The sequence below is a fragment of the Pleurodeles waltl genome, chromosome 1_1 (genome assembly GCF_031143425.1).
Source record: "Pleurodeles waltl isolate 20211129_DDA chromosome 1_1, aPleWal1.hap1.20221129, whole genome shotgun sequence".
Classification (NCBI taxonomy): domain Eukaryota; kingdom Metazoa; phylum Chordata; class Amphibia; order Caudata; family Salamandridae; genus Pleurodeles; species Pleurodeles waltl.
Genome location: NC_090436.1, coordinates 967995928 through 968012565, shown reverse-complemented (window position 1 = coordinate 968012565; position 16638 = coordinate 967995928). Strand labels below are relative to the sequence as shown.

The 16638-nt window shown below is 44.8% G+C and overlaps 1 protein-coding gene across 1 annotated transcript in view; it reads right to left on the bottom strand.

The window, feature by feature from the left end:
* Window positions 1-16638, bottom strand: part of DNAJB14 (DnaJ heat shock protein family (Hsp40) member B14) — a 183314-nt gene that overhangs the window by 95902 nt on the left and 70774 nt on the right. The window contains exon 4 of the mRNA XM_069230231.1: window positions 14495-14680. Coding sequence (XP_069086332.1) covers window positions 14495-14680 — 186 coding nt within the window. The remainder of the gene's footprint in view (window positions 1-14494; window positions 14681-16638) is intronic.

Genomic DNA, 16638 nt, shown 5'->3' with positions numbered 1-16638 from the left:
TGACCAGATAGATTACGAAAGTTGTCGAACGACAAAGCTGTGGAGGCAGATAAACTAATTAGGCCCCATTAGGTCCAACACAGATGAAAACAATAACCAAGTGCCTGCACAGGTTTCCATTACACTGTAGCTTCTAAACATGAACACCCATCATCAGATAACTCAGTGGACCAACTACATAAATATTTAACAAGAACAAGCCAAGTCGTCACACAGGATGCCTTTCTGATAAGTGAGCTGAAGTCTATTCTGTAAGCATTTCCCTTCCTCTGTTAGCTCACAAGTAATGCACAAGTGCATGCAACACCATTTACAACTCTCATAGCTTCAAACTAAGCAGACCAATTCTCCTTTTAGAACCTTAACTCTCCGACTGGGAACAGGATACTTTTGTGCCTTGTGTTTGTAGTTATGAAATTGCTAAAACTTCCCATTAAACAATGCTGTACAGTTCAGGGCTAAGCAACTGGTAAAACTTAAGTAGTACACATAAAGAGCAGAAAGAGAACTTTTGGACAGGAAACAACATGACAGTTCATTATGGTTGTACAACTGCAACAGATACATAGTATCATATTAAAAATATTATTACATGGATTCAATATATTTCATGCCTTAATGATCGCTCTTGGTGCATTTTCATAGACACAAGCAAAACGGTACAAATTATACTTCTAGTGAAAAAAAACATCTTAGCCAACAAGAGGCCCAACGTACAGATTAAGAAGGCTGTTGCTAGCAAGTTGCAAGGCGAAATTAACTGAAACCACATCACCGATGGGTTTCCAGTCTGGCTACAAGTCTAAAAGCAACAGTGCAATGGATGCTGCCCATGCCACTTTGTCACTGTTTGGTTACTTTACCACCTTTGACATAGTTGACTTTAAGGCATTGTCTCTCATTATGGACGTATGCATGGGAGTCCAAAGTCACCAATTCATCCAGATGGAGACCTCAAGAATGCATAAGCTACTAGTCACAGACCTATCCTCCATCCTTGGTCATTTTCCCACTTGGACAGATGGAAATTTCCTCTGCAGCAGCATCACCACCACCACCACCACCACCACCACATCCCACCTCCAAATTCATCAAAGGATTAAGGGTATACAACATTATCCACGTCGTTAAGTCTGCCTTTCCAAATCCATATCACCATTATCAGCTTCATCATGTACAAAGCAGCAAGAATGAAAATGTCACTTACCCAGTGTACATCTGTTCATGGCATTAGTCGCTGCAGATTCACATGCTGTGCATAGTCCGCCGTCTGGTGTTGGGTCGGAGTGTTACAAGTTGTTTTTCTTCGAAGAAGTCTTTTCGAGTCACGAGACTGAGGGACTCCTCCTACTTTGGTTCCATTGCGCATGGGCGTCGACTCCATCTTAGATTGTTTTCCCCGCAGAGGGTGAGGTAGGAGTTGTGTATGCTAATAATAGTGCCCATGCAATGGAACAAATACGTATGTACAAAATTAAGGCTTAATGTAATATATTTACAAATGTACAAATGTTCAAGATCTACTTCTAAACGGCTACAGGCTCCCGGGGAGGAGGGTGGGCGCATGTGAATCTGCAGCGACTAATGCCACGAACAGATGTACACTGGGTAAGTGACATTTTCAGTTCGGTGGCATGTGTTGCTGCAGATACACATGCTGTGCATAGACTAGTAAGCAGTTATCTCCCCAAAAGCGGTGGTTCAGCCTGTAGGAGTGGAAGTAGTTTGAAATAAAGTTCTTAGTACAGCTTGACCTACTGTGGCTTGTTGTGCAGATAGCACGTCTACACAGTAGTGCTTAGTAAATGTGTGAGGCGTAGACCATGTTGCTGCCTTACATATTTCGTTCATTGGAATATTTCCTAGAAAGGCCATGGTAGCACCTTTCTTTCTGGTTGAGTGTGCCTTTGGTGTAATAGGTAGCTGTCTCTTTGCTTTAAGATAGCAGGTTTGGATGCACCTAACTATCCATCTAGCTATACCTTGTTTTGATATTGGATTTCCTGTATGAGGTTTTTGAAATGCAATAATGAAAATGTCACTTACCCAGTGTACATCTGTTCGTGGCATCAGTCGCAGTAGATTCGCATGTTCTGCAATAGCTCGCCATCTGGTGTTGGGCCGGAGTGTTACAAGTTGTTTTTCTTCGAAGAAGTCTTTCGAGTCACGGGACCGAGTGACTCCTCCTTTTGTCTCCATTGCGCATGGGCGTCGACTCCATCCTCGATTGTTTTTCCCCGCAGAGGGTGAGGTAGGAGTTGAATTGTAGTAATAGTGCCCATGCAATGGAGTGACTAAGTATGCACTTATTTAAGGTTGAGATGATACATATATAAATAATTGAAGGTAACTTCCAAACTGCTACAGGCTCCCGGGGAGGCGGGTGGGCACATGCGAATCTCCTGCGACTGATGCCACGAACAGATGTACACTGGGTAAGTGACATTTTCAGTTCGATGGCATCTGTCGCTGTAGATACGCATGTTCTGCAATAGACTAGTAAGCAGTTATTTCCCCAAAAGCGGTGGATCAGCCTGTAGGAGTGGAAGTAGTCTGAAATAATGTCCTTAATACAGCTTGACCTACTGTGGCTTGTTGTGCGGATAACACGTCTACACAGTAGTGCTTGGTGAATGTGTGAGGCGTAGACCATGTGGCTGCCTTACATATTTCTTGCATTGGGATGTTTCCTAGAAAGGCCATGGTAGCACCTTTCTTTCTGGTTGAGTGTGCCCTTGGTGTAATGGGCAGCTGTCGTTTAGCTTTAAGGTAGCAGATTTGGATGCATTTAACTATCCATCTGGCTATACCTTGTTTTGAAATTGGGTTTCCTGCATGAGGTTTTTGAAATGCAATAAAGAGTTGTTTAGTCTTTCTGATGTTCTTTGTTCTGTCAATGTAATACATTAATGCTCTTTTGACATCTAATGTATGTAGTGCCCTTTCAGCTACGGTATCTGGCTGTGGAAAGAACACCGGAAGTTCCACTGTTTGATTTAGATGGAACGGTGAAATAACCTTTGGCAAAAATTTAGGATTGGTCCTTAGGACGACTTTATTTTTGTGTAGTTGTATAAAAGGTTCCTGTATAGTAAACGCCTGAATCTCGCTTACTCTTCTCAGGGAAGTAATGGCGATGAGAAATGCCACCTTCCAGGTTAGGAACTGTATGTCGCAGGAGTGCATGGGTTCAAAAGGTGGACCCATAAGTCTAGTTAGGACAACATTTAGGTTCCATGAAGGAACAGGTAGTGTTCTTGGTGGTATAATTCTCCTAAGGCCCTCCATGAATGCTTTAATGACTGGTATTTTATATAGGGAAGTTGAATAGGTAGTCTGCAGGTATGCAGATATTGCTGCAAGGTGAATCTTAATGGAAGAGAAAGCTAGGTTAGATTTTTGTAAGTGAAGCAAGTAACCCACTACATGTTCTGGAGTTGTGTGTAATGGTTGTATTTGATTAATATGGCAGTAGCAAACAAACCTCTTCCATTTACTTGCATAGCAGTGCCTGGTGGATGGCCTTCTTGCTTGTTTTATGACTTCCATACATTCTTGGGTAAGTTGTAAGTGCCCGAATTCTAGGATTTCAGGAGCCAGATTGCTAGATTCAGCGATGCTGGATCTGGGTGTCTGATCTTTTGGTTGTGCTGTGTCAACAGATCTGGCCTGTTGGGCAATTTGATGCAGGGTACCACTGATAGGTCTAGCAGCGTTGTGTACCAGGGTTGCCTTGCCCAAGTTGGTGCTATCAATATGAGTTTGAGTTTGCTTTGACTGAGTTTGTTTACCAGGTAAGGAAGGAGAGGGAGAGGAGGAAAAGCGTAAGCAAATATCCCTGACCAGTTCATCCATAGGGCATTGCCTTGGGATTGTTTGTGTGGGTATCTGGATGCGAAGTTTTGGCATTTTGCGTTCTCCCTTGTCGCAAACAAGTCTATCTGAGGTGTTCCCCAGAGTTTGAAATAAGTGTTCAGTATTTGGGGGTGAATTTCCCATTCGTGGACCTGTTGGTGATCTCGAGAGAGATTGTCTGCGAGTTGATTTTGTATCCCTGGTATAAACTGTGCAATTAGGCGAATTTGGTTGTGAATTGCCCAATGCCAAATTTTTTGTGCTAACATGCTTAACTGCGTGGAGTGCGTCCCTCCCTGCTTGTTTAGATAATACATTGTTGTCATGTTGTCTGTTTTGACGAGAATGTATTTGTGAACTATTATTGGTTGGAAAGCTTTTAGTGCTTGAAAAACTGCAAGAAGTTCTAGGTGATTGATATGCAGTTTTGTTTGATGTACGTTCCATTGTCCTTGTATGCTGTGTTGATCGAGGTGTGCTCCCCACCCTGTCATGGAAGCATCTGTTGTTATTACGTATTGTGGCACTGGGTCTTGGAAAGGCCGCCCCTTGTTTAAATTTATGTTGTTCCACCACAGAAGCGAGAGGTAAGTTTGGCGGTCTATTAACACCAGATCTAGAAGGTGACCCTGTGCTTGAGACCACTGTGATGCTAGGCATTGTTGTAAGGGCCTCATGTGCAGTCTTGCGTTTGGGACAATGGCTATGCATGATGACATCATGCCTAGGAGTTGTAATACCATCTTTGCTTGTATGTTTTGTGTTGGATACATGCGTTGTATGATGGTGTTGAAATTTTGAATTCTTTGTGGACTTGGAGTGGCTACTCCTTTTGATGTGTCTATTATGGCTCCCAGGTATTGTTGTACCTTGCGTGGCCGAATTTTGGATTTTGTGAAATTGACGGTGAACCCTAGTTTGAAGAGGGTTTGTATGATATGATTTGTGTGATTTGAGCACTGTATTAACGAATGGGCCTTGATTAGCCAGTCGTCTAGATATGGGAACACATGTATTTGCTGCCTTCTGATGTGTGCAGCGACTACCGCTAGACATTTGGTAAAGACTCTTGGTGCGGTTGTTAATCCGAAAGGCAGTACCTTGAATTGGTAATGTATTCCTTTGAATACAAACCTTAGGTATTTCCTGTGCGATGGGTGAATTGGTATATGGAAATAAGCATCCTTGAGGTCTAAAGTTGCCATGTAGTCGTGCAGCTTTAGCAATGGCAATACTTCTTGTAGTGTGACCATGTGGAAGTGGTCTGATTTGATGAAAGTGTTGACTACTCTGAGGTCTAGGATTGGTCTCAGTGTTTTGTCCTTCTTTGGTATCAGAAAGTACAGTGAGTAAACTCCTGTGTTTATTTGTGTGTTTGGCACTAATTCGATTGCATTCTTTTGCAATAGTGCCTGCACTTCTATCTCTAGGAGATTGGAATGGTGTGTTGTTAAATTTTGTGCTTTTGGTGGTATGTTTGGAGGGAACTGTAGAAATTCTATGCAGTAACCATGTTGGATAATTGCTAGAACCCAAGTGTCTGTAGTGATTTTCTCCCATGCTCTGTAATAATGACCTATTCGTCCCCCCACTGGTGTTGTGTGGAGGGGGTGAGTGACATGTGAGTCACTGTTTAGTAGTAGGGGTTTTGGGGCTTTGGAATCTTCCTCTATTTCTAGGGAATTGCCCTCCTCTATATTGTCCCCGAAAACCTCCTCTATACTGTCCTTGGTAACTGGACGGTGTGGCTTGTGAGGTGCTGGCTTGTGTGCTTTGACCCCGAGACCCCCCTCGAAAGGGCGTTTTACGGAATGAGCTGTAATTCCCTCTGCTCTGCGGGGAGTAGAGTGCGCCCATGGCTTTGGCAGTGTCCGTATCTTTTTTGAGTTTCTCAATCGCTGTGTCCACTTCTGGACCGAACAGTTCTTTTTCATTAAAAGGCATATTGAGAACTGCTTGTTGAATCTCTGGTTTAAATCCAGACGTTCGGAGCCATGCATGCCTTCTGATAGTTACAGATGTATTAATTGTCCGTGCAGCTGTATCTGCAGCGTCCATGGAGGAGCGGATCTGGTTGTTGGAGATGGCCTGTCCCTCCTCAACCACTTGTTTTGCCCTATTTTGGAAGTCTTTGGGCAGATGTTCAATGAGATGTTGCATCTCGTCCCAGTGGGCTCTGTCATAGCGCGCAAGTAGTGCCTGGGAGTTGGCGATGCGCCACTGGTTTGCAGCTTGTGCTGCGACTCTTTTACCAGCTGCATCAAACTTGCGGCTTTCTTTATCTGGGGGTGGTGCATCTCCAGATGTGTGAGAGTTGGCCCTTTTCCTAGCTGCTCCTACAACAACAGAGTCTGGTGGCAGCTGTGTTGTGATGAAAGCCGGGTCTGTAGGAGGCGGCTTATACTTTTTTTCCACCCTTGGTGTGATTGCCCTACTTTTGACCGGGTCCTTAAATATGTCTTTTGCGTGCCGGAGCATACCAGGGAGCATAGGCAGGCTTTGGTAGGAGCTGTGGGTGGAGGAGAGTGTGTTGAACAAGAAATCATCCTCGACCTGTTCTGAGTGGAGGCTTACGTTGTGAAATTGTGCTGCTCTAGCCACCACCTGAGAGTACGCGGTGCTGTCTTCTGGTGGAGATGGTTTTGTAGGGTATGCCTCTGGGCTGTTATCTGACACTGGGGCGTCGTATAGGTCCCATGCGTCCTGGTCTTGGTCACCCTGGCTCATGGTGTGAGCTGGGGAGTGTGATGGCGTTTGTGCTGGTGAAACGTTAATCACGGGCGGAGGAGAGGGTGGTGGTGTAACTCTTTTCACCACTTTTGGTTGTGGTGCTTGTTCCGTCTGGAACTCCAACCTTCTCTTTCTCCTAATGGGGGGAAGGGTGCTTATTTTTCCTGTCCCCTGCTGAATGAAGATACGCTTTTGCGTATGGTCCGCATCAGTTGCTTGTAGCTCTTCCTCAAACCTATGCTTCTGCATTTGGGAGGTTAGCGAGTGCTCTTCTGTATAAGAGCCTGAAGCTGGGTCGCTTGCAGTTTGTTTCGGCGTCGAAACTTTGTCTGCGTGTTTTTTCGGCTCCGAGGTGACTTTTTTCCTTTTTGGGGCCGAAACCTCTCGGCGTCGATCTGTTTCGGTGCCGCTGTCTCGGCGTCGAGCCGTGTCCACACCGGCATCTCGGTGTCGAGGCTTGTCTCCAGCACTTTCTCGGTCCCGAGAAGGCTGCGTGCCGGTGTCTCGACCGGAGTCGGACGATCTCGGCACTGTTTGGGCCTTTTTCGGTGCCGACGGTCGGTCACCGATTTTATGGGTTGAGCCATGGCCTGGTGGCAGTGGCGTCCCCTGGGCCTTGTAAATGTTTCTTTGTGTGGTTTTCGACGTCTTACTCACGGTTTGTGTATCGTCGAATCCTTCGGAGTCTGAGTCTTGGATCGAGAAGGTACCTTCCTCTTCCTGTTCCTCGAACTCCCGTCGGGCTGTCGGTGCGGACGCCATTTGAAGTCTTCTGGCTCGACGGTCTCGGAGTGTTTTTCGGGACCGGAACGCACGACAGGCCTCGCAGGTGTCTTCGCTGTGCTCAGGTGACAGGCACAGGTTGCAGACCAAGTGTTGGTCTGTGTAGGGGTATTTATTGTGGCATTTGGGGCAGAAACGGAACGGGGTCCGTTCCATCGGCGTTCTTCAGCACGCGGTCGGGCCTACCAGGCCCCGACGGAGGATCGAAAAATTACCCCGAAGGGCACCGGAGCTCTTCGATCTTCGATGCGGTGTTGAATGTAAGTATGCCGATCCCGAACGCAACAATACCGACGAAAATCTTCCGAAATTAACTATTTTTTCTGTTCCGAAACTCGGAGCGACAGGAACACGTCCGAACCCGATGGCGGAAAAAAAACAATCGAGGATGGAGTCGACGCCCATGCGCAATGGAGACAAAAGGAGGAGTCACTCGGTCCCGTGACTCGAAAGACTTCTTCGAAGAAAAACAACTTGTAACACTCCGGCCCAACACCAGATGGCGAGCTATTGCAGAACATGCGTATCTACAGCGACAGATGCCATCGAACATAGTTGTTTTGTTTTCCTAATTAGTTTTGTTCTGTCAATGTAGTACATTAGTGCTCTTTTGATGTCTAATGTATGTAGTGCTCTTTCAGCTATTGAGTCTGGCTGTGGAAAGAACACTGGCAATTCTACTGTTTGATTTAAGTGGAACGGTGAGATGACCTTTGGTAAGAATTTTGGGTTGGTTCTTAGAACTACCTTATTTTTGTGTATTTGAATAAATGGTTCTTGTATAGTAAATGCTTGAATTTCACTTACTCTTCTTAGAGATGTAATGGCAATGAGAAATGCAACTTTCCACGTTAGATATTGCATTTCGCAAGAATGCATGGGTTCGAAAGGTGGACCCAGGAGTCTTGTTAAGACAATATTGAGGTTCCATGAAGGAACAGGTGGTGTCCTTGGTGGTATAATTCTTTTTTAGGCCTTCCATAAATGCTTTAATGACAGGTATTCTAAATAGGGAAGTTGAATGAGTAATTTGCAGGTATGCAGATATTGCTGTGAGATGTATCTTTATGGAATAGAAAGCTAGATTTGACTTTTGCAAATGTAGTAAATACCCTACAACATCTTTTGGAGATGCATGCAATGGTTGAACTTGATTATTATGGCAGTAGCAAACAAATCTTTTCCATTTACTTGCATAGCAGTGTCTAGTGGATGGCCTTCTAGCTTGTCTTATGGCCTCCATACATGTCCAAATTCTAGGATTTCAGGAGCCAAATTGCTAGATTCAGCGATGCTGGGTTTGGATGCCTGATTTGTTGCTTGTGTTGTGTTAACAGATCTGGCCTGTTGGGTAGTTTGACATGAGGTACTACTGACAGGTCTAGTAGTGTTGTATACCAAGGTTGTCTTGCCCATGTTGGTGCTATTAGAATGAGTTTGAGTTTGTTTTGACTCAATCTGTTTACTAGATATGGAAGGAGAGGGAGAGGGGGAAAAGCGTATGCAAATATCCCTGACCAATTCATCCATAGAGCATTGCCTTGAGATTGCCGGTGTGGGTACCTGGATGCGAAGTTTTGGCATTTTGCGTTTTCTTTTGTTGCAAATAGATATATTTGAGGTGTTCCCCACATTTGGAAGTAAGTGTTCAGGATTTGGGGGTGAATTTCCCATTCGTGGACCTGTTGGTGATCCCGAGAGAGATTGTCTGCTAGCTGGTTCTGGATCCCTGGAATAAACTGTGCTATTAGGCGAATGTGGTTGTGAATTGCCCAATGCTATATTTTTTGTGTGAGGAGACAACTGTGTCGAGTGTGTTCCCCCCTGTTTGTTTAAATAATACATTGTCGTCATGTTGTCTGTTTTGACAAGAATGTATTTGTGGGTTAACATTGGTTGGAATGCTTTCAACGCTAGAAATACTGCTAACAATTCTAGGTGATTTATATGAAACTTTCTTTGATGTACGTCCCATTGTCCTTGGATGCTGTGTTGATTGAGGTGTGCTCCCCACCCTGTCATGGAAGCATCTGTTGTTATCACGTATTGTGGCACTGGGTCTTGGAAAGGCCGCCCTTTGTTTAAATTTGTACTGTTCCACCATAGAAGCGAGATGTATGTTTGGCGGTCTATCAACACCAGATCTAGAAGGTGACCCTGTGCATGTGACCATTGTGATGCTAGGCACTGTTGTAAGGGCCGCATGTACAATCTTGCGTTTGGGACAACGGCTATGCATGAGGACATCATGCCTAGGAGTTTTAAGACCATCTTTGCGTGTATCTTTTGTGTTGGATACATAGCTTGTATCACCTTGTGAAAATTTTGAACCCTTTGTGGACTTGGAGTGGCTATCCCTTTTGTTGTGTTGATTGTCGCTCCTAAGTATTGCTGTGTTTGACACGGCAAAAGGTGTGACTTTGCATAGTTGATGGAGAAACCCAGTTTGTAAAGGGTTTGTATAACATAATCTGTGTGGTGTAAACACTTTGTTAGCGAGTTGGTTTTGATTAACCAATCGTCTAGGTACGGGAACACGTGTATTTGCGGCCTCCTGATATGTGCAGCTACTACTGCTAGACATTTTGTAAAGACTCTTGGTGCTGTCGTTATTCCGAATGGCAACACTTTGAATTGGTAATGTATTCCTTCGAATACGAACCTTAGGTATTTCCTGTGCGAGGGATGTATCGGTATATGGAAATACGCGTCTTTTAGATATAACGTTGTCATGTAGTCTTGCTGTTTCAGTAGTGGTATTACGTCTTGTAACGTGACCATGTGAAAGTGGTCTGATTTGATGTAGGTGTTTAGTGTTCTGAGATCCAATATTGGTCTCAGACTTTTGTCCTTTTTCGGTATTAGAAAGTACAGTGAGTAAACTCCTGTGTTCTTTTGTGTTTTTGGTACTAATTCTATTGCGTCTTTTTGCAGTAATGCTTGAACTTCTAGTCCTAGAAGGTCTATATGCTGTTTGGACATCTTGTGTGTTTTCGGTGGGACGTTTGGAGGGAGTTGGCGAAATTCTATGCAATAACCATGTTGGATAATTGCTAAGACCCAAGTGTCTGTTGTTATCTCCTCCCAAGATTTGTAGAACTGGCTTAGTCTTCCCCCCACTGGTGTTGTGTGAAGGGGTTGAGTGACTTGTGAGTCACTGCTTGTTTTGAGGGGTTTTGGGCCCTTGAAATTTTCCCCGGTTTCTTGGGAATTGTCCCCCTCTGTATTGGCCCCGAAAGCCTCCCCTTTGATACTGTCCCTGGTAGGTAGACGGTGTTGTTTGTGAGGTGCTGGCTTGTGTGGCTTGACCTCGAAACCCTCCTCTGAAAGTAGTTTTGCGAAATGTGCCAAATGTGCCTCTGCCCTGCGGGGAATAGAGTGCGCCCATGGCTTTAGCTGTGTCAGTGTCTTTCTTTAATTTATCAATTGCAGTGTCCACTTCAGGTCCAAACAATTATTGTTCATTGAACGGCATATTGAGCACTGCCTGTTGTATCTCAGGTTTGAAGCCGGATGTGCGCAGCCATGCGTGCCTTCTTATTGTTACAGCAGTAGTTATAGTTCTTGCAGCTGTATCTGCTGCATCCATAGAAGAACGGATTTGGTTGTTGGATATGTTTTGTCCCTCTTCAACCACTTGTTTTGCCCGTTGTTGGAATTCTTTGGGGAGGTGTTCGATGAGATGCTGCATCTCGTCCCAATGGGCTCTGTCATATCGCGCTAGGAGTGCCTGCGAGTTGGCGATGCGCCACTGATTTGCAGCTTGTACTGCAACCCTTTTCCCGGCTGCATCAAACTTTCGGCTCTCCTTGTCAGGAGGTGGTGCGTCGCCTGATGTGTGCGAGTTGGCTCTTTTACGAGCTGCTCCTACGACAACTGAATCTGGTGTCAGTTGTGAGGTAATAAAAGCAGGGTCTGTGGGTGGTGCCTTGTATTTCTTCTCCACTCTTGGGGTTATTGCTCTGCTTTTAACTGGCTCCTTAAAGATTTGTTTAGCGTGCCTTAGCATTCCCGGGAGCATAGGAAGGCTTTGATAATTGCTATAGGTGGAGGACAGGGTGTTAAAAAGGAAGTCATCCTCGATAGGCTCTGAATGTAGCGATACGTTATGAAACTCTGCTGCCCTAGCTACCACCTGAGCATACGCTGTACTGTCCTCGGGTGGTGAGGGCTTAGTGGGGTACGACTCAGGGCTATTGTCCGATACTGGGGCGTCATAGAGATCCCATGCGTCCTGGTCATCTTGGCTCATGGTGGTATGAGCTGGTGATTGTGACGGAGTCTGTGCCGGTGATATATGAGTTGCCGGTGGTGGAGTTACCTTCTTCACCACTTTTGCTTGTGGTGTTTTTTCTTGTTGTTGGAAATCTAGTTTCCTTTTTCTTCCGATTGGGGGGGAAGAGTGCTGATCTTCCCTTTACCACTTTGTATAAAGATCCGCTTTTGCGTATGATCTACAGCTGCTGTTTGTAATTCCTCCTCAAATCTGTGTTTTTGAAGTTGGGAGGACAGTGATTGTTCCTCTGAGTAGGAACTGGCTTTCGGTTCGGTTGCTGGGCGTTTTGGCACCGAAACCGTGTCTTTTGTTGTTTTCGGCTCCGAAGAGATTTTCCTCTTTTTCGGTGTCGTACCTTCTTGGCGTCGACCATCTTCGGTGCCGCTGTCTCTGTGCCGAGCAGCTTCAGTGCCGCTGCCTCGGTGTCGACCCTTTTCTGCGGCAGTTTCTCGGTCCCGAGATTGCTGCGTGCCTGTGTCTCGACCTGAGTCGGACGATCTCGGCATCAGCTCGCCCTTTTTCGGTGCCGATGGACGGTCACCTACTTTATGGGTTGAGCCATGGCCTGTCGGCAGTGGCGTCCCCTGGGCTTTGTCTGTTTTTCTGTGTGATGCTTGTTTCAACGTCTTACTCACGGTTTCTTCGACGTCGAATTCTTCGGAATCCGATTCGTGGATGGAGAATGTTTCTTTTTCTCCCTCTTCCTCGAACCGTTGTTGTCCTGTTGGCGTGGACACCATCTGCAACCTTCTGGCTCTTCGGTCTCGGAGCGTTTTTCTCGACCGAAACGCTCGACAGGCCTCACACGTTTCTTCTTTGTGCTCGGGTGACAGGCACAAGTTACAGACCAAATGTTGGTCTGTATAGGGATATTTACTGTGGCATTTAGGACAGAATCGGAACGGGGTCCGTTCCATCAGTCTCGATCTTGCATGCGGTCGGGCCGACCAGGCCCCGACGGGGGATCGAAATTACCCCGAAGGGCTACCGGAGCTCTTCAAGATTCGGTGTCGATTCTGATCTAACCCGATACCGAACTAAACAATACCGACGAAATTTCCGTTGATTCTGACTAACTTTCCGACCCGAAACACGGAGCGAAAAGGAACACGTCCGAACCCAATGGCGGAAAAAAAACAATCTAAGATGGAGTCGACGCCCATGCGCAATGGAACCAAAGTAGGAGGAGTCCCTCGGTCTCGTGACTCGAAAAGACTTCTTCGAAGAAAAACAACTTGTAACACTCCGACCCAACACCAGACGGCGGACTATGCACAGCATGTGTATCTGCAGCAACACATGCCACCGAACATGGTGTTCCAAAATTCCTGGCGTAACAACAGGGGTAGGCTTAAGAACAACACAGATGATGGAAAGTACTTAATATCAGCTTTGGATGAGCTAACAATCCAGTCAACCAGTGTTGGGATACAATGTGGCAATCAGTAATATTGACTTGGAGGTAACTGATACAAGGCAAGGAAAACAAAATATGTGTTCCATCAGCAAAAAGGAAATTGGAAAACCCAAATAAAGAGTTTCCGCAAGAAAAGTGGTGCGCAGAAGGAAAAGACACCCATCAATGTAGCAGCTCTCAGTGTGTAAATTTTTATGTTTGTTGAGTACCTATGTGTGACATGTACATCTGTCATTGGTGATATATATATATATATATATATATTGACACTATTAAAAGCAGTTACTTTATGAATTGCAGTAAATTAAATGTGCCTTTTTGGCATGGTAGAACTAAAGGTCCCTCGACTGAAAGAGAAAAAACATAATTAGATGAACCATTCACAAACGTTTTGAATTTGACAGCTTCACATTTTGATGTTGTCTTGAGTCAGATTGCAGCATACAGTTCATAGTGGACTATATATTTTAATTTTCTAGTGACAGTAAAGCAATGATATAAGGTTCACTTCAAGAACACATGCTGATATGAGTTACAGAAAGCACATACTGAGGGCAGCAGCTATTAGCTCCAAATCCGCTCTCCGGCAGTAACTCTCACATGCATCCAGGGGTCATTCTCCACAGCTGGGATTGGGTTTTTCTCTATGCCGCCTCATCTGCTGCAAGTGCACAGCTACCCTGGGTCAGCTCTGTCTTGCAGGACAGTGCTGTAGTGATCTTCACCTGGCTGCACAGGCCAGCTGGGGACTAGGAATAGAGAGCTGGAAGAATTCTCCCAACAGCCAGTAGTAATTAACTTTAGTGCCTGCACGAAGCGCTCCAACCACCTGCCTGCTATTAGGAGAGACCAGGGGTCACGTGTGTTGCATGGCACTTCCACTAGTTGTCTGGGAGGAAACGGCAGCAGTACACAGCTCAGGATGGAAAAATTATGTGGTCTTGCCTGCTGCAGTACACCAGTATGGAAGAATGGAGTCAGACTCATGACTTTTCCAGACTGCCGGATGATCCAGCAGCCAGCTAAGTGTGTTTCAGAGCATCTGTGCGGGGCTGCCACAAAGAGTATAATTTGTTTTTGCTGTGCAGCCTACTGACTGAAACAGTGTATCCCTCCGTCAGTGGTCTCCAAAGCAACAAGTTTTCCAGGCGACTAACAGGCAAAATTGCCAGACAGGTAGAGCCAAGTCCAACAGTGCACAGATGCAGTGTTGTGGACGGTGTTGCTTTTGGAGCACCTCACGATCCCTGCAGTGTGTCAGGGTGCTCTATATGCGTGACTAATGCATTTTAGTGCGGTGATGCGTCCACCTGTACCAACATTTATTAGTTTTATGCCTGATGTGTGATACTCGGCAGGGCTGCACCAAATGCTTTTACATTCTGTTTTTTTCTAACGTTAGAAGACGGCAATAGATATTTTCACTGACTTACCTGTTGGAAAGCCTCCTCCAAAGAACATATTGAAAAGATCCTCCGGAGTAATGTCAGCCTCAAAGCCCCTGTGGAAATCAAAGCCTCCATTGCTTTGGTGTGAATTACTTTGCTCTTCGCCGCCAGTCAGATCATACTGTCTTCGCTTTTCTGGATTGCTCAGTACAGCATACGCATTCCCAATTTCTGGAGAAGAAGGCAACAGAATAATTAGGGACGCAACAGAAAATACAACATAACATATAGGGTAAAGAGTGTATTCATACTTATTGCACTGATCCTTGGCATGGAAAGTATGAACTATGAGTGTGTACCCGCATATCATATTACAAAAATGCTCGTCAGGAAAACCTGAAAAGAACATAGACTGTACAATAAAAGAATCAAAGGAGACTTGTACACCTTAAACAGTCAATCAACCTTCAAAGTACTGCACATTATCACTTTGTAAAAGAACCGAAAACATGGGATCATGCAGTCAGTTTTTGGGTGCCAACGTGAACTTTTATTAATCCATTCTCACACTGACACTTCACACATCAATGGTTTTGAGATGAAGAAATCCCCTTTCTCAGGTGGGATGATTCTGTGTCTGCAATGTAACAGTTACTACCAACAGAACTAATTGGAGCATGGATCAAAGTAAAACAACTTTAAAATGAGGGTACGTCTACAGAGTTACTATGTTAGAAATATGTCATACTCTGACTGGTTCCTTGCCCCTCATGTTGAATTTCTTGACAATTAACAGGAGAACAGCGTTCTCTGACCCCTTATTTGTTCTACATCTGCAGTCAGTCGTTCTTCAAGGCCCAGCCACATCCAGGTGGCATTGAGCGATATCAAGCAGACACTGATATGTGTAGAATGGTTTCTTTATTATAGATTGTTGTCACATCTGCTAGAGTCCTTCCTTATGAAAGCACACAGCTCCTTTCTGCCTATGTCATATTCCCTAAAAGTCACTGCAGAAACTATGGGCTGGCAAGCCTGCTCTGGAGTTAGAAGAGGTATTTACCACACCTAGCAAATACTTTTATGCCAGGGTGAGGTATTTAACAAGTGTGGTAAAATAACAACAAATGGAGAATTGCATATGGGACTTATGCTTTCTAGCACCAAATTTCCTATGTATTAGAACTTACAGGGTACATTTCTGAAGCTTTAGCCTGTCGGAATTTACAGGAGGAAAACATATAAGGAACGGGGCAATCACGATATGTTCAGTAACATATCAGAATTTAACAGGGCACTCGTAATTGGGGTCTTAGTTACTAAGTACTTCTAACCTCATCTTCTCCAATGCCTTTCCTTCTGTCAACATCATCTCAATCTCACTTTCATTCAATGGTTAAACAACCTTTCTTTATTTAGCCCTCTTACTTCTCCAGCTGTTCTCCAGCCTCTATCCATCAATGTTCTTTGAACAAAGATCTAGACTGAACACACAGACATGGCAACAGGAGACTAGGAGTTAGTGTTTGACAGTTGGTAGTCTGGTTCAGGTTTGGCAATGTTGGTCAGATTTCACATGGGAGCAGCAGCAATGAAGACAACCCTTTGAATATTTAATATATTTATTTTGCACCACTTCCCGTCCCTTACACATACACACACAAGTGCACCACACACAGACTCTCCCACACTATATTCTGGTATATGTTTAACAACTTAATTGTGAGATGTTTAACAACTTAATTGTGAGATGTTTACTCTTACAGAAAAACAATCCCTGTAAAAGGAGGTGCCCAGGTTCATGCTACATTAAGTAGCAAACACAAAACTAAATTAATCCTGTGGTGAGAGACAAACTCAGACACACTTACACGTAATAAATGTAAACAATATCTTGCTGGCATTTGGATCTCTGACCTGCAGATTATGCCCAGATCACTGCAGCAGACACTCAACCTATCTCATTGGGATTGGAGTCCCTTACCTTCAAGAAACAAAGGCATTGATTTAAACATAGGCTGATCCACTGCTTAATCTCAGCCACTGCCTGCCATTCTCACGCCACTGTCACCAGCAGTAATTTCCCTTGATTACAGGAGTGACAAAAGAATGGTTATGGAGAAGTGGACACCATCATGGTTGTGCAGGCATGATCATACTGAAGTCCCACTTATGTCTGGTGGCCATGC